Genomic DNA, 27,617 nt, shown 5'->3' on the forward strand with positions numbered 1-27,617 from the left:
AAATTTTACGACTATTAATATTTTTAAAAAATCGAAGATTTTGGAAAAATATGTAAATCAAAATGATTATTATTTAAATAAATTATTTTGATGAAAATTATATGTTAAAAGTTATATTTAGATTTTATTCACGCTTTATTAATAAACCACAAAAAATATCCCTTCGTGCTTGGAAAATTCTGCCAACCCCTGGTTCGCGTTCCTGCGCCGATTTCTGCCCACGGATCGACGACCCAAAGCACATTCCTGGAACTTCGTGAATTCGGGCCTCGTTCCTGTTCCCTTCCGATATAGATTCTGTCAAACCATGGCAGTATCACAGACAAGAAACAGTGGGATCAATCTTCTTAGGCTGAATGGAATGCCCATTCTTGAGCAGCTGCACTTGGAGGAGAGACTTCTAAGAACCACATCACAAAATTGGTGCCTCGTCAATGATGGAGCCACTCATCCCACCATTGTCATGGGTGTCTCAGGGTTAGTATGTTACGTCCATGGAAATTTCAGTAGCAATCTGTTTCTTTCTTTTGAATCAAAGATTATTCTTTTAGTGTTCATATGCAAGCCCAAATTAGTTTTTTCTTAATTGACGTCCCTTGTGGTTGACCATAATAATAGTCCCTTGAACACAGTAAAGTAATTAACAGATGTTTCATGAATGATATCTCTTTGATAGTTTAGGTTTTAAAAACTGACTGCAGGCTTAGACTGAAATTAATGCCGTGGATTTGAAATTAACTGCATTCAGCTAATTTCCTCTGTACCTAAATCAACTTCCTGAATCCACTCCATGACCATTTTCACAATTTTTAAACACACGCTACATCTCTATAACCCAATTCGAGACTATTTTTCTTCATTCGATGGGAAACAATATCCATTTTGTCTTTTAATGGGACATCTAGGAATTAGGATCATATTTTGTGTTTGGCTTGCTATCGATAGAGAGATTCTTGTATCAGGGCCATGTAGTTTGAGTTTTATGTGTATCTGAAAGAATTATCACCCGAGGGCTTATATTGTTCCGTAGTTAGGCACTGCACTCAGTTGAACCATGAGAAAACAAGAAGTTGATCTGCACTAAATGAATATTTTTCCGTAGGAAGCCAGTGGAACTTCTTGATACTGAGTCTGTTTTAAGAGATGGAATTCCGGTCATTCGAAGGTATACTGGAGGTGGTACAGTTATTGTGGACCATGGGACAATTTTTGTGACATTTATATGCAATAAGGATGCAATTTCAGGTTTACAATCATATCCTCAACCTATCATGTCTTGGAGTAGCCTATTATATAAAGGTGTATTTCAAGGAATTGGAGATTTTACCCTTCGTGAGAATGGTAGGTTGGTACCATCGCTATTTTACATTTTCTAGTTTTCTGCTGATAGACAATAGTTGATATTGTGAGCAGGAGTAGCTCAGTATGTGATTTCAAAACCATAAGATGGATAATTGGCCAAAAAGTTATGCTTCTAATTTCTGATCAGCTGTTTCCTTCCATTTTTCATGTGTTTCCCTTTTCTAATTCATTAGGATCAGCTCTGATCTCATCTATAGCAGGTAGACATTTTTCCATTCTCTTTGCTAATTCTGCCACCTTCTTGATATGCAAACTAGCGTAGATCATTCGTATTTGAAGTTGATTGAATTCAATAATCACCTACCATTTTCCGTCCTAATTATATTTGGTTATGTTGGTATTCGGTGGCAGGTCAGGGTTTTCCTTTAGTCCAATTTCTCATTTACTTCTCATAGTTACTGTTGAAACCAGGACATTACCATTGTTTGTGAGTATAACTTTAGGCTGATTGTTCTCTTTCTTAACTTTAGGCTGATTGTTCTCTTTCTTTCCAATAACCTTATGAAACAATCATATGATTTTGGTATAAAAAAAGGCCTTCTGATAATTTCTTTCATGCATTGTTCCATGGAAAACCACTAGCTACTTAAATTTGGCTATGCTTTTGTTATAGCCTAACACGATTATCACACGGTAAAGCAGCTTTTTCTCATCTTAATTTCACAGTGAGTTTGATACCACTTCCTACATGTCTCTGATTCATTCAGATTATGTGATCGGCAACCGTAAGTTCGGTGGAAATGCTCAATCTATTACCAAGAATAGATGGGTCCACCATACGTCATTTTTATGGGATTATGAAATTTGTCACATGGGTTATCTCAAACTTCCAAAACGAGCTCCTCAGTATCGACAGGTTTACTTGCTATATCCTTTTCTGTTTGTCATGGCCCTTGGCATAGTTTGTTTGTTGCCATTCTTGTCTTTCTAATAGGAAGTCTATGTAGTCTGAGTGTTTACCCCTTTAACTCTGAATTTTTGTTTCTGATTATCTGCTCGGACATAGAAATTCCTAAATCTTGCACGTATCCCAAGTTGTAGTGTTTCCGAAAACACCTTAAATTGTCTACAAACTTGTGGAAAATGAAAATGGCATCCCATGTTCCTAATTTCACACTCTTATGTAATTAGATGTAATGCTTATGTATGCTTCTTACCATGCAAATTAATCCAATAATCTTTCAGTTTACCTGCTATTGTACAAAGAGATACATTCATTCTCTTTTGATTTCTTGAAAAATTGCTATGAGCATTGCTCTATTCACACACATAAACGAGTTAACATCTTACTGAGCTGCTGATTTGCACATTCTTTATGTGAAAACTTGAAGATTTGTCAAAATTATGAGTCGTTTTTCTTGATGTTGCCTGCAATGCAACTTTATATATAAAGCGAATACAAGTATATTTAATTATTCTGTGTGGTTAGGCAAGGGATCATCTGGAATTTATATGCCGGATGAAGGACTATATGACGAGATCCGATTTCATTGACAGAACAATCAATGCAGTCGGCTGCCATTTCCTGCTAAGATACTCGGAGCCGAAAGCAATTCAGTGGCCTTTAGGTACCAAATTTGAACCCTCCAGTAGGCTATTAAGGAAGCAGGAATTGGACGAAGCCATTTTCAACTCCTCCACAGCCGTTTCAGCCCCCTTATCTCTGTGACAGCAGGAATTTGTGACGGAGGAGTCCAACATATGTTTATCTTTATAAATGGGTTATTCGTTATATGGAGTTAGCAATAATTCGTTTCCATCGTTGTATTTACTTAAAATTGATGTGCCTATCGACCAGAAGCCTAGCCAATGCATGAGGGCAGAGACGTGTACATACAAAGACTTATATTGTACCATTGTTTGGTTTCTCGTGTCCTTTTATGTGTTCCAATAACTAATGTAATGTTTGGTATTATTTTTGTTTGTGTGAGGAAAATGTATCCTTTTATGTTTTTCCGTTTGGCATAATATGTCCTTTTATGTATCCTTTTTGTAATAAATTTAAAAATAGTGCCATTTCATTAACATGTTCATACATACATGTATACAGACACAAATACAGTAATATAGATATATATGTATACATCATATAGAATTTACACATCCAAGGTGTTTAATAATTCTGCAACAAGTGCACAAAATGACAAATGCCTCTCAAAGCCTAGCAAATCAAGCTAACAATGAAAACACAGAAAACAAAAAAAAGCATGCTCCACAAAGAGGATTGAACTTGTTCATGTAGCACTTAACCCAATCAACAAGAATAGAAGGACAAGGCACCATGGAGGTAGGTGTGGCGGTCGCGTATATGGTGGCGGTGATTACTTCTCTCCTTCTCAATCAAGCCCCGGAGATGGTGAAAATGGTTGATAGAGCACGGAAGCTTGAGGGGGCCGGCGACCTCGTATCCATAGGCATCACGAGTTCTCTCAAGAAGTGTCTTGAAAATAGGATGATAAAGATATGATATAGGAATCATGAATCCTTGACATTCTTCATCTTCTAACCCTACCCAAACTTTTAGACACCCTTTTTTCACCTTCATCTTCTTCTTCTCATGCATAAGATCCTTCATTTTAATTCTTTGAGATTACAGAATATGAATATATGAATTTAAGGGGTCACTTTATTTTGTGAAGGTTGTGTGGGTTCAATTCATATACACATGCAATGCTTATATATAGAGATATACAAAATTGATTAGGGTTTCGACATTAGTGTTTTGTATTAATGTAATTACTGAAAAGGAAAGTTTGAATTTATCTCCAACTATTTGCTATTTTATAATAATTAAGATGCTTACAAATTGATACACTTGTAATTAACAAAGGATTAAAAATCATTAGTCAGACACTCATTAATTATTTACAACCGCCAAAAATCTCGTATATTTTTTTGTAAAATAGTTATTATAATATTACAAATGTTTCATTTTATCATAATTTTCGATATAAAAAATAAAAACAACTCATCTAAATTAATAATAATAGATTTTAAAAAATCCCAAGGCAATTCAAAATCTCTCTTTTTTTGGTCAATATCACAAATGTCGCTTGGATTCATTGTATGGAGCAAATTAAATTATTATATTCTCGGATTTTATTTGACCATGACATGAGAAATATTTTTCATCTTATGTGTTTAATTAATTACTAGTTATTGATTTAGTCCAAAGTACCATATATTAAGTAGTTGGCTCAAACTTAATACGAAATTCTACTAAAGAAATGGTATACAAGTAACAAAAGCGAAATTTCTTGTGCCGATAATTTAGGCCAACCAAAAACTATTTTTTTTTCCAATATGTTATATTTTATATATAGATAACTATCTATGTTAGATTAATTTTCAATTAAAGTAAATATGGTTACGTAATTTTATTTACTTCATTTCAAATTTTATTTCACAATATAACCAAAATTTATAAATGTAAAAATTCTTATAACATAGAAAAATAATCTATATGTAATAAACGAGTCAAGATATATAAAAAAAAATATTGGTGATTTTTTTGTCTTAAATAAATTAATAATAATATAATATACGATGATGAGAAAAATAATATAAAAATTTGTTTACAAATTAGGATTCACTTCATATATTCTTTTTTATTATTTTTCAAATTTACCTTCAACTATCTACTAAAAGGTCTTATATCTTGAATCTCGATAAAATAAACTTTATATTTAAAAGAAAATTTGCAATTTTTTCTATTCATGTTTGTTTTTTTACAATTTTTTATTTTTTATGTTGTCAAAATTGAGTTTTGATTGTATATATTTCAATTTTTTACAACTTTAATATTTTTTTATCTGGAGTATTGATATAACATTATATACATAATACACGAGCACCACATTATGTTAGATTATTTCAACATTATATTCACATCAAAGTCACGTAAAAAACGAACAATGAAGAAAATAAATTTTATCAAAATATATATTTAGATAAAATGTGGAAATATTATTACGTACCACTCCACTGAATTGACTTTATATGATCCTCATGGGGTGGTTGTTAATCCATAACATGTTAAAATCAGAATCTTAGAATATATTGAAAGACCAATTCAACTATTATTCAATTATATTAATCAATTTGTACAACATATGGTACGTATTCGCATCCACAACTCTATACATTAATAAATTACTAAAAAATGTGAATTTTTGTAATACAATTTGTAGTTTCAAAGGAATTATTAAATTTTCATTCATTTTTTTAATTATTACTTTGATTGGGAAATTATTTTTAATAATATATACTTTAAGCATATCAATATAGAGTTGGTAATTGTTTCTTAATTAATATTGATGATATCATCATTATTATACAATGAAAGTCACATATATTCACAGTAGTTTGATATTGTCTATTTTGGGCTTAATTTTCATTGATTAGTTTTTGGGTTTTACAAAAAATGTCTCATATCAATGAAGATATCTTCCAATTTATAAGCTCATGGTATTTTTCATGTATTTTCAATGTCTAAGTTTGGTTGTATTCTCAACAATCCTCGTCTCAAACAAAGGATTATCATTCTTCTCATGGCCCGAGCATCCTCTCAATCTCATTCGCTATCCTCGATGTCACTCCTCTTCACTACGTTGGGAGCACACGTCTTATGTGAAATACTTGGAGCACCACCTACCTTGATCTCATCACATATTTACTTGGAGTCTCCACCTCTTTCGTTTAAGTATCAGAAGATTCAACTTACATGGCTCGATCTAGATCATGGCTCCGATACCACTTCTTGTGCAATGAAAATAATGATATGATATTGGGGAATCACGGGTTTGGGTTCTTCCTGTTAGGGCTTGAGATCAATCCGTGGAATGACTATTTATTAACCTTCAGATATATAGAGTTCATTCTTGTTAGTTCTTGCTGATGTATGGATCTTGCTTTTCGATTCAAACTGTTTCAAATGGGAAATATATTGTTGGTGCTCTAACTTACACGTTTCCTTCATATTGCTAGTCAAAATTGCTATTTTCGTCTACTAATTTACAATATTTGTAACAAATTTTCATCAGAGTGTATGTAGACAATTACTTCACAATGTCCGATGTCACATCATCATTTTTCGTCGCTTTATCAACAATCCAGCATATTGACAAATTCAATAATCATCATTGGTTTTACGTGAGATGACCTTAAACAAAGAAACCGAAATAGTAATGATGATTAGACGTATTATCATGATAGATTGAACTAAACTCGAAAATACAATGGATCCAAGTGAACCTCAAACTATATACGTATCTTATATACTTAAGTTGATTATAAATCCAAGTAGTAGATAAGAAAATACATCCAAATTAAGATTCATGAATGCCTAGCTATATATACCATAGACCGGCTGTAATATTTTAACATCTTAGGACTCATACGAAGAAGAACTAATATGGCATCTTAATTGGGACAGTGATATACATTTCTTTGGTAATACATATATAAGATTTAAAATAATCAGGAAAATAAAATTTACATTCCAATTAAAACTCCATATTTAAAATGATTTGGACTTAATACAATATATTTTTTGCATATTTCATATGATTTTTTTTTATTGAGCGGTGACATAACTTTGGATCTTGATGACATATCTAGCTGGCATTAACAATGTCGGTAAAAATAAGATAAATAAGCACAAATTATTTTATTATTTCTCACACTGAAATCTTGATATGAGATGAACGAACTTATAAGACTATTTTTGCTTATTAAAAATTAATTTTTGCTTAATAACCTATAGAAGTAGAACCTATATATTTTAAAACTTTCCATATCAAAACATTTAGGAGGGGTAGTCACACATGCCTTTTAAAAAATAGGTAAAAACACATGTGAGACGGTCTCACAGGTCATATTTGTGATACAGATCTCTTATTTAGGTTATCCATGAAAAAATATTACTTTTTATGCTACAAATATTACTTTTTATGCTAAAAGTATTACTTTTTACTGTGAATATCGGTAAGATTGACATGTCTCACAAATAAAGATTCGTGAGACAATCTCACAGAAGACCTACTAAAAAAAATACGTCAACATGCACAAAAGATTGACAGAAAAGATAAAGAAAATTGTGGGAGAAAGAGAACCGCCGAAAATAAGAGCGTTTAAAATACTGAATAATAAATTACACTTTTTAAGAAATTTTGTTCAAAATATAAATCTAAATTATCGTATAAAAATCCATCATTATCGAGCAATGGTTGGACTATATTTTGATTACACTTGAATTTCACTTCTCTAATCGAACTGCATGCTAATCTCCGTAGCTATATATGTGTGTGTTCTAGCTACAATATGTTATCGTTGAAGTGGGATTAAAAGTTTTGACAAGGTTGAAAAACTTATACGTAGAAGCCTCCAGAAGGTGGCGATGGCCGACCACGCTAGCGGTACCGATTGCAGGTTAGTTATATTTTCTTAATTCCCTTTCTACTCGCAGCCGTAGATCAAGAAAATCCTCGACGGAACATGGAAGCATGAGAGGACCAGCCGCTCTATGGCCAAAAGTTTCACGAGCTTTCTCGAGAAGCCTTTGAAATCGAGGATGATACAAATAAGATATCGGCATCGAAAATCTCTGAAACCCTCCGTTTTGAGTGTCATCATCCTCCTCCAACCCTACTTGAACTACCAACCAACCTTTCTTCACTTTCTTGACCTCTTTCATAATATATTATATAATGGGTTTTTAATGAAAATATATATAGATTCGTGTGTGTATTTTCAGGGTTTTTGGAGAATTATACATATAGATTAAATTATGAAAATAAAATAAAAATTTATGCTATGAAATTGTGGCACAAATTTGTAGAGGTGTGAGTACATACTTATAGGCGTACTCTATACAATTAATGAAAGTGACTGTTTCGATATTGTTTTGCCTTAAGTTGTCTTTTGGTAGACATTTTTGAATTGTTAAGGAAACGACTCTTCGAATTAAGCATGTGCCTTTTGAGTCAAACGTAACAAATTATTTCAAATTATAGGGGCCGAAAATTTATGTGACCGTGTAGAATATAAGTTATAATTTCCTAGTGGGAAAACTTAAAAATCGATCAATCGACGACGTTTGTTCTTTTAATTTGTCAAAGTTTGGTTTTAATGTAGTGAATTATTTTTTCCATATATAATCTGATTTTCATGTGAATTCTCAACTTCAGTATGAAACGAGTAATGTTCGTCATCATGTCAGCCTAATAGAAAAAATCCGACTATACGTGAGGAAAAAAATTTATTGTGTTAAAGATCAAATTTTGACTAATTAGATTATCAGAATCTCAATTGAAGCCGACCTATGACCCGATTTTCAAAACTTTCACTTTAATTTGTTAAAATTTGGAATTTGACTAATCTAATTCTTTTTTTTTTTCATTATTCTCTTCTTTTGTTATGAAATTTAAATAATTTATACTTTTATATTTCATGGATATTTTTTTTATTCGATTTTTTTCTCAACACAAATTCTACATCTTAATGATTTAATTTGTTTCTTATTCTACCTACAATATGTAATTTTTTAAACATTCCTCAGTCCCCTCGTAGAAAACCACTTAGGATAATAATGGTTTTCTCATTAATTATCACAATTATTTGTCCCTAAGAATAATACAAGAAGCAAGATACGATGCATACTCGTTTACGGTTTGTTTCATCCTGTACGGGCAATGAACGGCCCGGATCACTCCACATGAGTGATCCGGGCCCACCTCCATGTAAAAAAAAAAAAAAATTGGCTCGAAAAAATCCGAGCCGTTGGATCGACCCCTGCAGGCAGTGCCCGCAGGGACCGAACCCTCGTTTACTTGGTTTTTTTCAGCTCTTTATCACCTCAAAAGCCCCACACTATTCACATAAATAATACAAATTGGCTTGATAAAATATAAAAAAAGAGAGGCCTGACTTGAATTGAATAGGCATCATAATTCACTGTGATTCGAAATTATCAAATTCGAGATAAACTCGAACATGTTCGAACTTTTTTCCGATCTAATGTCGAGCCCAAATTATTTTATATATTTAACGGTTCATGAACCATTCACTATCTTTAATATTTTATTAATATAACATAATTATATATTATATAAAGATTTTCAAACAATCAGAATATTTATTCTCATATAATATTTAGTTCGAATAGCTCATGAACATGTTTTAATATTTCCAAACTTCCCGCCAAACTCGAATTTGAGCAAAAAATTTAAATATTCGAATTTCGAATCGGGTACATCTAATCCAAGCCTTAAAAGTTTTCCATATATATTCAACTTAATTTGATTGAACTCATTGTCTTACCGTTGGTAGACATATTTATATGTATAGAACGCATAAAAGGATAATCCAGTATAATTATTAATGATAATATAGAATTTATCATGTGAATTGTGAGGGTAGGCAAACCTCAAAATCTGCTTTCGGCGGAATCATGCATTTGGGAGCCAATTTATAATGGGCAAATCCATGCATGTAGCATTCATGCATGTAGCAATGTGCAGTATTATGGATTTAGTCACATTCTGTACGTCTCCTCCATCTCCCAAATTCTTTCTAATTATATCCACACGTTGAGTGTTATATGAACCTATGTGACTTAGGATTTTTTTTATTATTATTATCACAACACATGCGGGAAGAATCGAACTCGGGAGGCCAGCTAATCTGACAGGAGGTGAGACCACTGGGCTACAAGCCTGGTCTCATGTGACTTAGGATATTTATCCATATATATATTGAATATTTGATATTTCATATACAATAGGTTGTCGTCTACATTTTAGGGGTGTAAACGAATCGAGTCGACTCAAAAAATATTTTATTCGCACTTGAAATTATCAAATTAGAGCTGAACTCGAACGTGTTCAATTTTTTTCGAACCAAACTCGAGTTCAACTTATTATGTTCGATAGTTCGCGAGCTTTAATATTTTTATAATATAATATAAGTGTATATAGATATCGAGCTTTAGTAGTTAGTGGACATGTTCGAATTTTTGTGTCAAACTCGAGCTCGAGTCTTAATTTGAATCTAATTTGAGCCAAATAAAGTCAGACTCGAGTAAGTTCATTCACAAACCTTGATCTAGACTAATAAAAGTTCATGTATAATAGGTTATAAAATGTCAAAATATACTCTTATACATTGTTCTAAAAAATTGGGTCGACTTCAAATATTTTTTAAAATTTTATTTGGATATTTTGAAAGACAAATTGTATTAAATCTCATATATACCCACCCAAAGTCGATGATAGAGATCTTAGAATACGTCCAAAAAAAAAATTTTATTTGTGTCATTTTCATTATTATCGTGTCTTTTTTAAAAAAATACATATAATAAAAATATGATAAACATATATATATATATATATAATTATTTTATCTTATTTTATCCCAACATCTTAAATGATTATAATAATTAAAATAAGATGTTACAATTTATATTTATAAAATATAAATCTGTACAATCTAATCTAAAATATGGTTAAAAACCTCTTGGTATTCTTTAAATATTTCAACAAACAAATTTCATAATTTATATATCACATTGCAGACTTAGTTCTAATATGCTCTCATATATTGGATATGATAAATATTTGTATAGCTTTATAATAATTTAATTAAATTGGATTAATAATTTTATCTAATGAAGACTTATACAAAACAGATGCTAGTCAATGCTCGTTATGTGTATTCTCACTCATATGACTCGTTTGTCACTTGAGATGATGGAACCAGAGTCGATCATTAGCAGGAATACTATGAGCTAAGTGATATGAAGGAGAGAATATTATGTATTTATATCTATCGAATTACCCGCTTATACAAACATATATAGTGTAAGTACACACATATGCATGCACAAACATATAGATACAGATACACGCGCACGACGAAACGATCCTTTCCAGAATTTGGGAACGTACGTGACATTTGTCATGAGTAGCGTCTTCTGATAACAAAAGACCATGTGAGGTCTAAGATAAGGGGATGAGGTAGGGGCAGGGCGAATGTAAGAGTTGGGAAAGTAGGACAACAACAAAAAAAGGCGACTCAATGCATTTTGAGGATAGTAATATTTTTGGTTCTCACCGTGTTAAGTCTGCACTTCATGCAGAGAGACATCTGCATTCGTCATGAAATTCTTCATACACCGAGTGTGCTCACTTTCTTCATTGTTATTAATGGTTCCACCTCCTTGCCACACCTCTTGGAGTCTCGCCCCAGCTCGTTTTAATTTATGGATCTGCTCTGAGGTTGACCACAGTGTCGTGTTAAGCATCATATCGGCTGTGAGTGAAACAAAGAACAACTAGACTCTGTGATGCATATCAAATGAAGGAATCATTCATCTTTGTACAAGAGCTTAATTTCACTCTAGTAATGTGCAGAAACCTTATCATATCACTCTTTACAAATCTCAACTTCAGCAAGGAACTAATTTCACTACTCTAAAACTTTTACCTAGCATTATTCAAAATACATCACAACAAAAACTTAAAGCAGAGAATGTATCTAATTTCCAAGCAGAAACACATCTTCACTCCCAATCTCTGGATGTCCACTCTCACGGTTGACGTACCGAACAATCTGCAAGTACACCTTGGGTATAAACTTATACAGCTCCGAGTGTTACAAGAATCCTGTTTTCACTAACTTTTAATGTCAAGAATCGTGTCTTAATTGGCACTTCAGCCGACAAGCTGTCCCTTTAACCAAAAAGTCTAAGCCGTGTGGTTATAGGCTCCCGGCACATGGGACACGAAGATAATGAGACACCACAATCCCTGCATGTCTGAAATTTTCCAAAAAAGTGACCGAATGAGAGATGACTTTCATTCAAATTGTGGTATACATATACATATATCCACACACACACACACACACATAAATTAAGATAAGCGAAAATAGGTGAAAGGCTCTCATACCAAATGCCCACATCCAAAAGCCATGTCTTTCGGATTTGTCAAGCAAATCGGGCAAACCTTAATATGAAATACAAAGTGTAAAATGAAACAGTATTGATAATGTTAATAACATGATAAAATCTAAACTGAGATAGAAGTTCACTTGCTCAGTTGATGGTCCTGATTCGATGGATTCCAATTTTTTTGATTCTTGACGTGACTTTATAGCGTTGTCGTGGTCTATTACTTCACGGGGAGGAGGAAGGGTTTGTCTCCTACAACCTGCATTATGTTTGCTTCACAAGGGAAAAACACAAGAATGGACATAACTTATTTAAGATATATAATAAACAGAATAATGGAGTTATGAAACTCTAAAGTCCTTCATTTAAAATTACATTGTTTTTTAATACAGAATATGTCGGCTGTTTAAAATTATTTGAGGGAAGCACAATTAAACTGGATCCAGAAAAATAAAATAACAAAATATGGAATCAAAGAACAATTTGTGAATATACAAAATCATAAAAAGTTTGGAGGCTTACTCTTTGTATTGAAGGGTCAATGTTGCTCTATACTGAAATGGTATTTCCATGAGAGCAGCAAGAGCAAAAGCTGATTCCTTTTTAGCCGTGTCTGACTCCTCTGACATTATTTTTGTGAAGTTGACAAACTGCGGCACCATTTAGTAACATTTATGCAATATAAGAAAATTCTATTTCTGTTTTGACACAAGTACAGAAGATGCTCGACAGTTTTACGGCTGATAATGGATCAACTAGTGTTAGCACTTTCTTATATTGATGAATACCTGGAAATTATCGAATGCTCGTTGAGAAATGTTGTCATCAAATCCTTGCATTGCATCCCAGGGCCCGTCCCCCACGCCAATTAGAATAATAGAAAGAGGATATTCACTATATAAAAACATGTTATAAGCTAAACTTAAGAAGATGTGTTAGAGCAAATTCACTATATAAAAACATGTTATAAGCTAAACTTAAGAAGATGTGTTAGAGCATATTCACTATATAAAAACATGTTATAAGCTAAACTTAAGAAGATGTGTTAGAGCATGCAATAACTTGTTACCAAACCATGTTTACCTTGCTGCAACTATAGAGTTGATTGTTTCTTGTTCTTGAGGACTAAATCTTCCGTATGGTGTATCAGGACTTCTAGTGACCTAATTCCCGATAAAGATGATTTAACAACCAGTGGGGAGCAATGTGTGTATCTCATGTCATCAGCAAGAAAGAAAAAGGGAAATGAACCTGTCCATCTGCAATGATAACGAGGACATGGTACTGAAAATTACTTTTCTCCACCATATCAATTGCAGCATCGATTACGGGTGCAAATGATGTTGGACCTATTTGTCAAGTAGTCAAAACGAGAACAAATATTATATATTTTCACTTGGAATGACAGGTCATACTTTTCTAAATTCATGGTAAAATATGTATATTATGTTCTGATATTAGCTAGTGATTATTGTTAATTGCCATAAATATTACGTGATGCAGACTAATTGTTTAGAAAGGTACATAAATATTTCAATTCGATTGATCAATCTTCAGGGCATAAGTTTTCAAATTATGAAAAAATATTTCGTGGTCTAGAGAATATTCGGATATCCAATAATGTAAGAAAAAACATTTGCATCTAGAAATATTTTAATATAGATACTGGCGACAGAATAACCAAGTTTATCTAATTCTGAAATTTCAAATAAAAAATTAGAACATCACCACGAGTTTATATCTAAATCACCACGAGTTGCTAAGATTTGGAACTCACACGGAATTAAATAATTTATGTGTCGGCCGCATCAGATAAAAAGTTCGACCATATTCTCTAAACAAACATCACAGCATAGTGAATATTACCTGATAACTTCAAATACGGAAGAATTTCTTTATATCGTGCAAGAACTTCCTCAAACCCGTTACAAGGTCGATGGTCAGGGTAAAAGCTAAATGCGTATCGATCGTGCGTTGTAGCTAGTAAGAAAAAACATGCTTCTGCTTATAAGTATAGTTACAAAAACAGTATCTCAATTACCAACAATGAAGAAAAAAGAAATGAAAGGAAAACTAACCATCGCCAAATCCAAAACAAGGTATCAAATTATCCTCATCGAAGGAAGATAGAGTTCGTCCAATGATAGAAATGGCTTGCTCATATGGATTTTGTGAGGTATGAATCGAATGGAGGCTTCTCCTGTTGAATGAATACTTCCCTAAAACCATAAATAAAGTAAAAGATTATTTTCTTCGCTAACAAAGCACTGAAAAAGAAAGCATCTTTTATCTGAATATCTGTCAACCTGTCCATTCATTGCTCTTTGTAAAATCAATGCCAAGAATTAAATTGGATGATTCCAGGCCAGCCTCCCTTAACGCATCTATAACCTGGAAACATGGCAAACAAATGTCATTTTAGACTTTCAAGCGAACTCTCGGGATCATAAGGCATGGTGGAAAATAATCACGTTCAATTTCAAGACTAGCAACATGGAAAAAAGATCCACCTCTTTCAAAGAGTTGAAATTATCACATATGGATGAAGGATGTTGTTTCTTTGTGTTGTTAGCATTAACCGAAGCTCCAGAATGTGTCGGATGATGATGCGAAAAAGTTGTGTGTGTTGAAATTTGAGTGTGTTCAGAAGATCGAGGTTGATGGTCGGTATCAACAGGGTAATTTTCATGCACATTCAATATACGTGTAAAAGTTTCATACGGTTCATCAGGTGATGATTCACTGTTACCCATATTGTGGGGGTATTATCTCTACTTCCCTGATAACTCTGCATAAATGAAATTACAAAGGCATGCGAAGAGCGGCTTGATTAGTCACAACTGGGAATAAAAAAGATTTGATATGTCAAACAAAAAAATATTGCACCCCAGCCCAATTCATAACTTTCTATTGCAAGCAACAAAATGTTCTTGATTGCAAAGAAGGAAAAAAGCACATGGTTGGAACTTGGACCAAATAGAAACCTATGAGAAACTTACATCCTACATTTCGTTAAATTTAAATTGTTTTACGTGAAAACTATATGGGTTCGGCAGCTGTATCTTCGCAACTGTTAGATCTCTCAGCTGTATCTGCAGATACAGCAGCATATACTACAACCTAAACGGACTATAGGCAGTCCATTCGACTCCAAAGAAAGAGGTAAAAGGTTCCACCAAGAAAGTTCAAAGAGATTCTACAAAAAGGGAGTTGAAAGCAATGGTTCGTTGTGTCGTACATTGGATAAAAAAGAAGTAAGAACATCATTAAAGAGATTTTGATGAATGTATATTCTACTCTATAAGCCACATGAGGATCAACATGTTCCAACCGTTTTGAAATCACCCAAAACTATGAAACAAAATCCCACAAATATTTTTTTCTATAACCGGTTCAAAAGTAAGCAGAAAAAAGGAAAAAAAAAACAAAAAAATTCAAATTGGCTTATTTTTATTTAGCTTCCACAAACAAATCAACCATGAAAGAGATAACAAGAACTAATAAACAGAAAAAATAAATAAATAAATCCCCTCCACCTTCAGTCTTAACTTTAAAGTTACTTCCTTTTACTTTTGCTCCATCTCCTTTCCTTTCTACCAAATTCCAGAACTTTATACCTCAAAGTACATAATTCAACATAGCAGCCACTCAAAGAACCAAGAAAGTTCGATTCAATTTATTAGGCACAAACTCTTGTCTCAATTACTTGAGAAAACAAATATTTCCCACCCTCGCAAAAGGAAACCAGAATTCAAGGATCCCATTTCATATTTCAAGAAACTTTCAATATCCCCCATATCGAACGGTAAGAGCCCATCAAAGATTCCATTTACAAATATTTACCATAAAAAAAGTTTAACAGCACAAATAATTGAACCTCTCAAGCTGCAAATTCAGAAAACATGGCCCCTTCACGTTAAAGCACAATCATTTGAACAGGAAATCAGATATACAAGCATGAATTAACACACAGGAAAAAGGGAGAGACGCGATCACCTCCAAGATATGAGATATTGACTTGCAGGTTTTATGGGTCTTTTCTGCTAATCCGTCTGTAAAATTAAGAAATGTCAAAACTTTTATAAGGAGAGCCGCTTACGTTTTGTAGTTTGGCAGAGTGGACCAAGAATCCAATTGCCTTACGTTTTATAGTTTGGCAGAGTCGACCAAGAAGCCAATTGAGGCAATGGTCAAGTACAAATTAATATTTGAGACGGAATATACCGTCCATTTTATTATTAATGTGATTACTTCAATTGTTTCAAAAAAAAATGTGATTACTTCAATTAGATCGAGCGAGGTTTATTCATTTAATAGATTTTATGATTTTTTTTTTAAATGAGATAAATTTGATAGATTTTTGTTGAATTTTTAAAAATAATATGTCTTTTGTGAGACAGTCTCACGGATCTTTATTCGTAAAACTGGTCAACAATATCTATATTTACAATAAAAAAATATTAGTTTGACATACAAGTAATATTTTTCATGGGTAACTCGAATAGAATATATGTCTCACAAAATTGACATGAGAAACTGTCTCACATGAGTTTTTCTATTTACATAATATCACGGTTTTACAAACATATTTATGTGCATTTTTGATCGAGCAAAACTTGCACAGTGAATAATCCCAAAATTTATTTTATAAATGAAAGCTCGATTTAAATATCGCAAGTGCACGATAGTCAAGTTATAATAAACGTAAGTAAATACGAGTATCGTTCCACAAGGACTGCGTTACACTATTTTTATTTTCAATTAAAATTTCTTTAGCAACGATAAATTGAGTTGATGATTAAACTAATGTAAAGTAAACAATTAAAATAATTAAAATGCAAAGAAAATGTGTTCAAGAACGCAATGATTAATTTGGATTAAATCAAATGAGAAATGAATTTGTTGGGAATTATCATTTCACCTACCGCTCGTGTTTAACTAATTACACTCGACTTTTACTCGTGCGTTCGACGGAATTCCCTAGACTAATTAATATACTCTGTCGAGCTATATTAATACTAATAAAAAACATGCAGTACTCAAGTGTCCTCAAATATTTAACAGTTCAAGATTGCATTACATTCTATGGAATCCACTAGCTTTCATTCGGGTGAACTATCACTATCGACACGTACCCAATTCCGTATATCTACTAAAATTGTAAATCCGTGGTTTATACTATTTGATCGTATTGTTAACTATTCTATCGAACTCATCAACAACATGAAATAATCAAAGGAAGTTAGCTAGGCTTCGATTGAAACACGAAAGAACAATAGCATAAACAAATCACTAATAAAAACGTCGAGAAATAATGTTCAACACCGAGTGCGGGGTAGGATCCCCTCAAATCCCAAAAAATCTAGAGTTTAACTACTGAAATTCATGATAAAAACCAACAATCAATGTAAGAAATAAAATATGAATAATGAAAATACTAAAGATGACGATGGATGACGGCCACGACGCGTGGAAATCTCGAGGTCTTCGAAATCTCCTTTGCTCCTAGCCTCCTCTCCAAGAAAAATTAATGAAAAGTCTGATAAAGTGTGTCCAAAAACGGCTGATCTCGTGTGTTAGGTTATAGTGTAGGATAGAGTCCCTATAAATTTGGAAACAAATCTTTTTCAATCTCGTTTCTCGCTAGGGCGGTATATTTTGACCGCCCTAGCGAGAGGTCCTCAAATAAGCTTCCTCGAGCTTGTCCCTGGTTTCGCTGGGGCGGTCACTTTTGACCGCCCTAGCGAGACACTTGCGCAAAATAATCATCGGCCAGACCACAATGCTCGCTGGGGCGGTCACTTTTGACCGCCCTAGCGAGACCTCTTCGATATTATGCCAAAGTTTCTCCCACTTTTGGTTCAATTCCTACAAAATAACCACAGAATACACGAGATTAGTCAAATGCTCAATAATGCTAAAAAATTGCAAAATTCAACTGAAACAAACTAATATGATGCATGAACGCGACTCAAAAACAACACTAAAAACACGTAAAAACGAGTCCTATCAACCCCCTCATACTAACCTTTTGCTCGCCCTCGAGCAAAATAGGTTAAAGCACGAGATTCTAAACAAACAAAACAAACACAAAATACTCAAACAAGAAATAACCAACACAAGTAAATGTCAATGGTGAGTTAACAACTGTTATGCTCATGCCTCAGTGAACTTTCCCACACACAAATTCATAATCAAGTCGAATCACAAACGAATACTCATTCTCATTTATACATAAATCTCGACACTAATTTGAACGTGTGTGTGTGTCATGATGGGTCTAGTCATTCGTACTTCAAACAGATCAATCATCCGATCATGCGAGTCACTCAATTAGCACTTCAATACAAGTATCACTATCATGCACCCCCGTGTCCATTTATCACTAACCATAATTTGAACTTTATTCGATTCTTAAGTGCAGAGAAGGGTGTCGAAAAGAAGAAAAATAAGCTCAAGTGGCTAACAGTCGGGAGTACACCGATCATTTTCATTGTGCAATCGTCAAGACTTTTCGTCTGACTTTCCTCGTCTCCTTACATCTCCAACTTTTAGCCCAGGAATAGAATTTCATTCCTTTTATTTCGGCTCCCCCTCACCTTACATCTCCACCAATTTTTTCTTTTTCGATATATTTTTTCGATATATATTTTTTTTTTATGCACAATTTTCACACGTGTACTCCCTAGGCTAAGAATATATACTTTGGATTACAGCTGGTTAGGAGTATGATATTTTAATTCAGTGCATTGAAAAAAAAAAGGTATATGTAAAGTTCAAGGCAAATCACATGTTCTCATTCAAGGTCCCAATTAGTGACTTATTTTCACGGGTTTACATGCTAAATCAACTCATAAATGATGCCTTTCAAGTTAACCACACAAAACCTTCAAATTTCACCATTATTCCTACAAAATTCTAGTCCCCACACATATGTGCTCAAAAAGTTCAACTTTATGCCAAAATTCATGCTTTAACAATCAAGAGTACCATTCATGAGGTGACCCAATCAATACTTTTGTATACTATCAATTCAACATCATCATTAGCTCATACACTATGTCTTCTCACCATAAACAACACCAAATAAAAGAAATGCAACAATTTAAAACCAATTAACTAAGCAAACAAAACAATCTACCCCCCTCATACTAGAGTTGTGCAATGCCCTCAGTGCACAAAACGAAACAAACACTAAAAACATAAAAAAAAACTAATGAATGTAAATGCAAAGAAAGAATATGCAAAATAAAAGGCAAGGGGAAACAGTGAACTCCCCTAATCAGAAATCGTCCTCCTCCTCATTCTCAGGCGGTGGGACTCCCTCTTCAGCCGCTGGGGGCATAGGATAATGGTATTGAAACTGGAAGGGTGGCGGGTATGCTGGTGTAGGTGGCCGGCCGGACGTGTCGATGCCCAAATGAGTTGAGATCCCCTGCACCAAGTATTTGATGTTCTGAATGTGGGCTTGATTAACGGCCTGGTACTCAGTCTGATAAGTGGCCCAAGCGCCCAATTCGTCGAGGCGATCTCGCATGGCACGGCGACGTGGCTGCGGAGGTGGTGGTGCATGTCCTAAGGCCGGAGGTGGTTGAGCTGCTCCCCCATAATCGAAAAATACCTCCTCGGGCAGCTCAGCCTGTCTTTTCTCCCTCTTGGATCTATAAAGAGCCTCATCAATGGCTCTCATCGGCGGTAACCACTCATCATCATCTGCAAATATCACCCCCGCTCGGGCACACAGCTCAGTCACTATCGTCGGAAAGTAAAAAGCCAAATTGCTGCTATTAATGCACATGTTAAGCTGTCCGAAAATGAGCCTGCCCACATCAATCACCATCCCAGTACAGATGGCATAAAGAACAACCGCCCGCTCACGCTGCACATCACTCGTATGACCGACCGGCATCAATCTCTTAGACAAGAATGCATACCACAATGCCCCCTCCACTTTCAAAAACTTTTCAAGAAAGACCGTGTAAGTCCCCGGTTGTTTCCACATGGTGCCCGGATAACAGAGTGTGCGAATGATCAAATCATAATCCGGGTTAAGCACCCACGCCTGAAACACCGAATCGTCCACCGACGGTAAACCCAACATATCATTGATCGTCTTGGGATCATACGGGACTAGATGTCCACTCACAAATGCCTTCGACTCATTTCCCTCCGGAGCATTGGCATAAAATTCACGCACAACCGGAACCACTGCTGCATTCGGTTGTGCTACAAAGGCATTCCACCCTCTTCTTTCTATTTGGGACTCCGAAAATTGACCGATAAGAAACGAGCTAAATCCACGCTCAGGGATTGGTTTCCTATGTAGTCTAGCATGCTCAAATCTTTCCCTAGCTTTTTCATTCACAAACATAGATGGAGTGAAACGAGAACTAGAAGCTCCCTGAGTTACCTTAGATCTTTTGGGTGCCATGTAGAGATTGGAGTGCACAAAGTATCCAACCGCCGAAAAATTGTTGAGGGTCGCCGGAGAAGCTCACCGGAATATGTGGAAGATGACCGGAGTTGCTTGAAAGACCGCCGGAGAAGAAAATCTTGTAGCATAAATGCTTCCTCGTGGAGTGTATGGACCAAGATTGAGTCTTTGCCCTGAAAAATCACCAAATAATAAGGATTGAGTACAAAAGATGGAGGGGGGTGCCGAAAATCGGAGGGGAGGAGTAGGGTTCGAAGTGGGGAGGAAAAGAGAAGAGGAAAGAATTTATAATCTGCGCGACTCGCTAGGGCTGGTAAAAACAGACCGCCCGAGCGAGAAGTTTTCGGAAAAAAAATTTTTGTTAATCTGTGCGACTCGCTAGGGCGGTCAAAATTGACCGCCCGAGCGAGAAGTTTTCGGGGAGAAAAATTTTTTTAATCTGCGCGACTCGCTAGGGCGGTATATTTTTCCCGCCCTGGCGAGACGTTTTCGCAAAAGGATTTTCTTTAAAAACGAGTACCCGCTGGGGCGGTCAGTTTTGACCGCCCGAGCAAGAAGTGTTCGGGAAAAAAATTTGAATGCAATGACATGCAACTACCTAAATGCAAATGATGCGATTAATAACTAAAAAAAAAAACTATAATCAAAATCAAAATAAGGAGTAGAAGTAGTTCTCAATTTATAGTCTAGAGCTCGACTCTTCACCCATGTCCTCAATGACTGTCATGGAGCTGAGTGACTCCAATTTGTGGCTCAATTGTGCCACCGATATAGTGCTTCAATCTTTGAGCGTTCACAGTAAACGTCCCGTCCTTGCCATCATGCAACACCACTGCACCCGATGGGAACACCTTGGCTATAGTGAATGGTCCCGACCACCTTGACTTTAGCTTGCCCGGAAAGAGTCGTAAGCGAGAATTGTATACCAACACCGCTTCACCCACTTTGAATTCCCTTCTTATAATGTGTTTGTCATGGGCTCGTTTGGTGCGTTCCTTGTATGATAGTGCAAGATCATAAGCTCTTCCCCGAAACTCATCTAACTGATTCAACTGCAGCAATCGTTTTTCACCTGCAAGAGCAAAATCAAAGTTTAGTGCTTTGGTCGCCCAATATGCTCTATGCTCTAATTCGACTGGTAGATGACATGCTTTACCAAAGAGCAACCTATATGGTGTAGTGCCTATAGGTGTTTTAAAAGCAGTACGATACGCCCACAAATCATCATCTAACCGAATGGACCAGTCCTTCCTATTCACATTAACCGTCTTCTCTAAAATCCTCTTAATTTCTCGATTGGATACTTCAACTTGTCCACTAGTTTGGGGATGGTATGGAGTGGAAACTTTGTGGGTGACACCATATTTGCCCAACAGTTTATCAAAAATTTTGTTGCAAAAATGAGTGCCACCATCACTTATGATTGCACGTGGTGCACCAAATCGATTAAAAATATGTTTCTTCAAAAATTTTAACACCACTTGTGCATCATTAGTGGCACAAGCCTCTGCCTCCACCCATTTAGATACATACTCCACTGCCACCAGAATAAATTTCTTTGCAAAAGACGCAGGAAAAGGACCCATAAAATCAATCCCCCACACATAAAATATTTCACACTCAATAATGTTATTTAAAGGCATCTCATGACGGTTGGAAATATTACATGTGCGTTGGCATCTATCACAATTGAGAACATACAAACGAGCATCCTTAAAAAGAGTTGGCCAATAGAAGCCACATTCAAGTACCTTAGATGCCGTCCGTATGGGTCCAAAGTGACCACCTACCTCACGGTCATGACAATGGTTTAGAATTTGATTGGTCTCCTCCTCCGCCACACATCTTCTTATCATGGAGTCTGCACAAATCTTAAACAAGAACGGTTCCTCCCAAAAATAATATTTCACGTCTGAAAAGAATTTCTTTCTTTGGTGAAACAATAAATTAGGTGGAGGTGTGCCAGTGACAAGAAAATTTGCAAAATCGGCATACCAAGGGTACGCATTTACCTCAAGCAATTGTTCATCAGGAAACCAGTCATCTATATCATCGTCACTGCCCTTAATTTCAACATGCTCAAGCCTAGACAGGTGGTCAGCAACTACATTTTCCACACCTTTTTTATCTCGAATTTCGAGATGAAATTCTTGCAATAATAAAATCCACCTAATTAACCTAGGTTTCGCATCTTTCTTAGCAAGCAAGTATTTTAGGGCAGAATGATCTGTATACACAGTTACTTTAGACAGAACAAGGTATGAATGAAATTTGTCAAAAGCAAATACTATAGCAAGCAATTCCTTTTCAGTAGTAGCGTAATTCAATTGAGCATCATTTAAAGTCTTACTTGCATAGTAGATGGTATGAAATACCTTGTTCTTCCTTTGACCCAGCACCGCACCAACAGCTGTATCACTAGCATCGCACATCACCTCAAACGGTAGCTCCCAATCAGGGACAGTTAGAACAGGTGCTGTCACCAAGCTTTCCTTGAGTATCTCGAATGCATGCAGACAAGTAGAATCAAAATTAAATTCAGCATCTTTCATCAACAAAGAGGATAAAGGTTTAGCAATTTTGGAAAAATCTTTAATGAAACGCATATAAAAACCAGCATGCCCTAGGAAACTTCTAATTCCTTTTATTGATGAAGGTGGGGGTAAGTTTTTGATTACTTCCATCTTGGCTTTGTCAACCTCAATTCCATTCTCCGATACCTTGTGTCCTAACACAATCCCTTCTTGAACCATAAAATGACATTTCTCCCAATTCAACACCAAATTGCTCTCCTCACATCTAACTAACACCAAGTTCAAATTCTCTAAACATTCATTAAATGAGGAGCCAAAAATAGAGAAGTCATCCATAAAGATTTCAAGGAAATTTTCAGTCATGTCATGAAAGATAGCGGTGCACCTGCAACATTTCAAGGAAATTTTCAGTCATGTCATGAAAGATAGCGGTCATGCATCTTTGAAATGTTGCAGGTGCATTGCATAAACCAAAGAGCATACGCCTAAACGCAAAAGTACCATAAGGGCAAGTGAAAGTAGTTTTCTCTTGGTCCTCAAGGTGCAATTGTGATTTGATTGTATCCCGAGTATCCATCTAAAAAGCAATAAAATTCATGACCTGCTAATCGTTCAATCATTTGATCGATAAATGGCAAGGGAAAGTGATCTTTACGGGTTGCATCATTCAATTTCCTATAATCTATGCATACACGCCAACCCGTAACAGTTCTAGTGGGAATCAACTCATTTTTTTCATTAGTAATAACAGTAATCCCACCCTTTTTAGGCACACATTGTACAGGACTTACCCACGCACTATCAGAGATAAGATAGATAATACATGCATTCAGAAGTTTAATTGTTTCAGCTTTTACTACCTCTTGCATCTTTGGATTGAGTCTCCTTTGTGGTTGTGCTAGAGGTGAGTATTTATCTTTCATCAGAATTTTGTGCATGCAGATCGAAGGACTTATCCTTTTTATGTCCGAAACCTTCCAAGCGAACGCTCCTTTATGCTCCTTGAAAACTCCCAAGAGCTTACTCTCCATATCATCTGTCAAAGAAGAGGAAATAATAACAGGCAATTTATTATTTTCTCCTAGATATACGTACTTGAGATGTGGAGGTAATGGTTTGAGCTCCAAAGTAGGTGGCTCCTCTGGGCTTGACTTTTGAGGCATTAAATCTTTTCTGTCTCCCAATTCCTCTAGTCTAAGCCTCACTTGCTTTCTCCAAGGTGGAATGGCATTCAAATGAGCTACCATCTCCATCTTTTCCTCGTCCAGCTCGTCCTTCTGCTTTTCAGTAGTGAGAGTGGCCTCCAATGGTTCTTTCAATCCATCCTGCACAAAATCACAAACAAGCGAATCCACGACATCAACACGAAAGCAACTATCATTGTGCATTGTGTGCTTGAGAGTATTGAAAACATCAAAAATAATTTCTTCTTCTCCAACTCTCAGTCTCAATTTCCCCTCCTCAACATCAATCAGTGCTTTCCCTGTAACCAGAAAAGGTCTCCCTAGGATTAAAGGCATCTCTAAATCTTCCTCCATGTCAAGTACCACAAAGTCTGCAGGAAAAATAAACTTATCCACTTTCACCAGAACATCTTCGATAATCCCATGTGGATACTTGACAGATCTGTCAGCCAGCTGCAACGACATCCTAGTTGGCTTGGGTTCACCTAATCCCAGTCTCCTAAACACAGAAAAAGGCATCAGATTAATACTCGCACCAAGATCACATAAAAATTTATGAAAATTAATGTCACCAATAATGCAAGGTATCGAGAAACTCCCTGGATCTTTTTGCTTGGGAGGCATCTTGTTTTGAACTAAAGCGGAGCAATTTTCGGTCAAATTCACCGTCGTATGATCTTCTAGCTTCCGCTTATTTGCTAAGATATCTTTCAAGAATTTTGCATAACTTGGCATATTCAATAAAGCATCAGCAAAAGGAATGTTAATATGCAATTTTTTAAATATCTCAAGAAATTTACCAAATTGTGCATCTAATTTAGCTTTCTTCATTGCTGCAGGAAAAGGTGGAGGGATAACAATTTTATTCTGTGCAATAGGTGTAGCTGTAGAGTTAGAAGACTTACCTCCACGATTTTTCACCTCATCCTCACCGTGCTTGGTCTTTTCCTCATTAGACCCGAGTGTTTTTCCACTACGCAATTCCACCGCCTTCACATGTTCTCTTGGGTTAGTTTCCGTGTTGCTTGGTAAAGTTCCTTGCTCCCTATTAGCAATCAACTTAGCCAATTGTCCAATTTATTCTCTAACCCCTTTATGGATGCATCTTGGTTCTGAAATCTCGTCTCTGTTGCAGAAATAAATTTAGTCATCATTTGCTCTAAATTGGACTTCTCCTCCCGAGACGGTTCTGGCTTGAATCCTTGGTGCATCACATATGGTGGACCTCTTTGTTGGCGATGTTGGTTGTTTTGACCTCCCCATGAAAAGTTTGGGTGATTCCTCCATCCCGGATTATATGTGTTCGAGTAAGGGTCATTTCTAGGACGGTTCTGGAATCCCACTTGTTTTACCGGTGCTCCCTCAGGCACATAGAATGGGTTGCCATCTTGGCAATCCTGCACATCATGCTCACCCCCACACTTATCACAGAAAATTTCTTGCAGACGCATAGTCGACTCACTCATGCTCATCCCATCAATCTTTCTATTCAAAGCCTCTAACTGTGCTGAAACCTCCGACAAATCATTAACTTGATTAACTCCAGCACCTCGTCTCTGCCTATCAGACTGAGGATGATAGCTACTAGCAGCCATCTCCTCCAATAACTCATATCCTTCCTCCGCCGTCTTTCTCAGTAAGTTACCACAGGCAGCAGCATCTATCATAGTACGGTTAGGAGTAAGCAGACCGTAGTAGAAAGTTTGAACAACTAACCCAAGAGGCAGCTCATGGTGTGGACATCTCCTCAACAAGTCCTTGTAGCGCTCCCATGCCTCGTAAAGTGACTCTTGCTCATATTGAGCAAAAGTAGTAATGTCGGCTCTGAGCTTCATAGTCTTCGACGGAGGAAAGTACTTGATCAGGAACGCCTTTGCCATATCTTCCCATGTAGTAATAGACCCTACAGGCAAACAGTTTAACCACGACTTAGCTTTATCTCTCAGTGAAAATGGAAATAAACGCAAACGAATAGCGTCATCAGACACGCCATTAAACTTAAAAGTATCACAAATTTCAAGAAAGTCAGCTATATGAGAATTAGGGTCGTCAAGTGCACTTCCCCCAAATTGGACAGTGTTCTGAATCATCTGAATGATAGCTGGCTTGATCTCAAACTGATTAGCTCGGATGACTGGTCTTACGATGCTTGGACGTGCTCCATCAAGAGACGGCTGTGCATAATCCAACATCGGTATACGCCTTGGCTCCTCTCTTTGTTGATCGCCTTCCATTCTTTCCTTCGCTCTTTGCTGCTGTAGTCGACGTCTAGCTGTGCGTTCGATCTCGGGGTCAAAAGGCTCAAGCTTAAACTCGAGTGATCTTCGCATGCACCACAAGAAAAATCTGCAACACAATGAGAGTATCAAATAACAATAAAATAAATAATACTAAAGAATTTAACTGAAAAATAAAAAATTGTGAATCAACAGTCCCCGGCAACGGCGCCAAAAACTTGATCGAGCAAAACTTGCACAGTGAATAATCCCAAAATTTATGTTATAAATGAAAGCTCGATTTAAATATCGCAAGTGCACGATAGTCAAGTTATAATAAACGTAAGTAAATACGAGTATCGTTCCACAAGGACTGCGTTACACTATTTTTATTTTCAATTAAAATTTCTTTAGCAACGATAAATTGAGTTGATGATTAAACTAATGTAAAGTAAACAATTAAAGTAATTAAAATGCAAAGAAAACGTGTTCAAGAACGCAATGATTAATTTGGATTAAATCAAATGAGAAATGAATTTGTTGGGAATTATCAGTTCACCTACCGCTCGTGTTTAACTAATTACACTCGACTTTTACTCGTGCGTTCGACGGAATTCCCTAGACTAATTAATATACTCTGTCGAGCTATATTAATACTAATAAAAAACATGCAGTACTCAAGTGTCCTCAAATATTTAACAGTTCAAGATTGCATTACATTCTATAGAATCCACTAGCTTTCATTCGGGTGAACTATCACTATCGACACGTACCCAATTCCGTATATCTACTAAAATTGTAAATCCGTGGTTTATACTATTTGATCGTATTGTTAACTATTATATCGAACTCATCAACAACATGAAATAATCAAAGGAAGTTAGCTAGGCTTCGATTGAAACACGAAAGAACAATAGCATAAACAAATCACTAATAAAA

The 27,617-nt window shown here is 35.6% G+C and overlaps 4 protein-coding genes and 1 non-coding gene across 9 annotated transcripts; 2 read left to right on the forward strand and 3 right to left on the reverse strand.

Moving 5' to 3' along the window:
- Positions 1-119: 119 nt before the first annotated feature.
- On the forward strand, positions 120-3,406 carry LOC142520847 (uncharacterized). Of its 2 annotated transcripts, none has more exons than XM_075624097.1 (4): positions 120-477; positions 1,103-1,341; positions 2,070-2,218; positions 2,860-3,406. In XM_075624097.1, exons 1-4 carry the CDS (start codon positions 308-310, stop codon positions 2,941-2,943), a joined length of 642 nt encoding a protein of 213 aa, XP_075480212.1. In that variant the 5' UTR covers positions 120-307; the 3' UTR covers positions 2,944-3,406. The 2 variants fall into 2 exon arrangements, with proteins under 2 accessions (XP_075480212.1, XP_075480150.1); XM_075624035.1 differs by having other exon boundaries at positions 2,792-3,388.
- Positions 3,407-3,458: 52 nt separating this feature from the next.
- LOC142553930 (auxin-responsive protein SAUR32-like) lies at positions 3,459-3,937 on the reverse strand. Its single transcript, XM_075664520.1, has 2 exons — positions 3,643-3,937; positions 3,459-3,523 (listed from the first exon to the last, which is right to left on the reverse strand). Exons 1-2 carry the CDS (start codon positions 3,935-3,937, stop codon positions 3,459-3,461), a joined length of 360 nt encoding a protein of 119 aa, XP_075520635.1.
- A 7,742-nt stretch (positions 3,938-11,679) lies between these two features.
- LOC142520991 (E3 ubiquitin-protein ligase RGLG3-like) lies at positions 11,680-16,459 on the reverse strand. Of its 4 annotated transcripts, XM_075624261.1 has the most exons (13): positions 16,307-16,451; positions 15,343-15,506; positions 14,821-15,098; positions 14,617-14,701; positions 14,389-14,529; positions 14,177-14,290; positions 13,562-13,659; positions 13,394-13,473; positions 13,099-13,204; positions 12,833-12,960; positions 12,451-12,583; positions 12,309-12,365; positions 11,680-12,175 (listed from the first exon to the last, which is right to left on the reverse strand). In XM_075624261.1, exons 3-13 carry the CDS (start codon positions 15,061-15,063, stop codon positions 12,092-12,094), a joined length of 1,269 nt encoding a protein of 422 aa, XP_075480376.1. In that variant the 5' UTR covers positions 15,064-15,098; positions 15,343-15,506; positions 16,307-16,451; the 3' UTR covers positions 11,680-12,091. The 4 variants fall into 4 exon arrangements, 3 of the variants coding, with proteins under 3 accessions (XP_075480376.1, XP_075480315.1, XP_075480450.1); XM_075624200.1 differs by lacking the exon at positions 15,343-15,506 and having other exon boundaries at positions 16,307-16,459; XM_075624335.1 differs by lacking the exons at positions 15,343-15,506; positions 16,307-16,451 and adding an exon at positions 15,847-15,985.
- Positions 16,460-21,457: 4,998 nt separating this feature from the next.
- On the reverse strand, positions 21,458-26,792 carry LOC142515052 (uncharacterized). The gene is made up of 10 exons (XM_075619783.1): positions 26,607-26,792; positions 26,179-26,552; positions 25,552-26,022; positions 25,368-25,507; positions 24,374-24,761; positions 23,664-23,763; positions 23,120-23,566; positions 22,757-23,047; positions 21,952-22,300; positions 21,458-21,816 (listed from the first exon to the last, which is right to left on the reverse strand). Exons 1-10 carry the CDS (start codon positions 26,790-26,792, stop codon positions 21,458-21,460), a joined length of 3,105 nt encoding a protein of 1,034 aa, XP_075475898.1.
- Positions 26,188-26,294, forward strand: LOC142521293 (small nucleolar RNA R71). Its single transcript, XR_012814122.1, has one exon. It is a non-coding gene; the product is annotated as a small nucleolar RNA R71 (small nucleolar RNA).
- Positions 26,793-27,617: the final 825 nt, after the last annotated feature.

This window comes from Primulina tabacum, chromosome 1 (assembly GCF_025594145.1).
Source record: "Primulina tabacum isolate GXHZ01 chromosome 1, ASM2559414v2, whole genome shotgun sequence".
In the NCBI taxonomy this organism is placed as follows: Eukaryota; Viridiplantae; Streptophyta; class Magnoliopsida; order Lamiales; family Gesneriaceae; genus Primulina; species Primulina tabacum.

Excerpts from the sequence above, each read along its gene's own strand:
- LOC142515052 (XM_075619783.1), bottom strand. The coding sequence starts at position 26,792 with ATGCGAAGATCACTCGAGTTTAAGCTTGAGCCTTTTGACCCCGAGATC. Across the intron at positions 22,301-22,756 it reads CTGATGAACAATTGCTTGAG|AAATTTATTCTGGTGGCAGT; the intron begins GTAAATGCGTAC and ends TCTTTTGCAAAG. Across the intron at positions 21,817-21,951 it reads TGATGATTTGTGGGCGTATC|GTGAAAAACGATTGCTGCAG; the intron begins GTACTGCTTTTA and ends TTGCTCTTGCAG.
- LOC142520847 (XM_075624035.1), top strand. The coding sequence starts at position 308 with ATGGCAGTATCACAGACAAGAAACAGTGGGATCAATCTTCTTAGGCTG. Across the intron at positions 478-1,102 it reads ATTGTCATGGGTGTCTCAGG|GAAGCCAGTGGAACTTCTTG; the intron begins GTTAGTATGTTA and ends ATTTTTCCGTAG. Across the intron at positions 1,342-2,069 it reads TTTTACCCTTCGTGAGAATG|ATTATGTGATCGGCAACCGT; the intron begins GTAGGTTGGTAC and ends TGATTCATTCAG.
- LOC142520991 (XM_075624200.1), bottom strand. The coding sequence starts at position 15,063 with ATGGGTAACAGTGAATCATCACCTGATGAACCGTATGAAACTTTTACA. Across the intron at positions 14,530-14,616 it reads AAAGAGCAATGAATGGACAG|GGAAGTATTCATTCAACAGG; the intron begins GTTGACAGATAT and ends TTATGGTTTTAG. Across the intron at positions 13,205-13,393 it reads AACTCTATAGTTGCAGCAAG|TGAATATCCTCTTTCTATTA; the intron begins GTAAACATGGTT and ends GTTTTTATATAG.
- LOC142553930 (XM_075664520.1), bottom strand. The coding sequence starts at position 3,937 with ATGAAGGATCTTATGCATGAGAAGAAGAAGATGAAGGTGAAAAAAGGG. Across the intron at positions 3,524-3,642 it reads CCGCCACACCTACCTCCATG|GCTTTGAGAGGCATTTGTCA; the intron begins GTGCCTTGTCCT and ends TTGATTTGCTAG.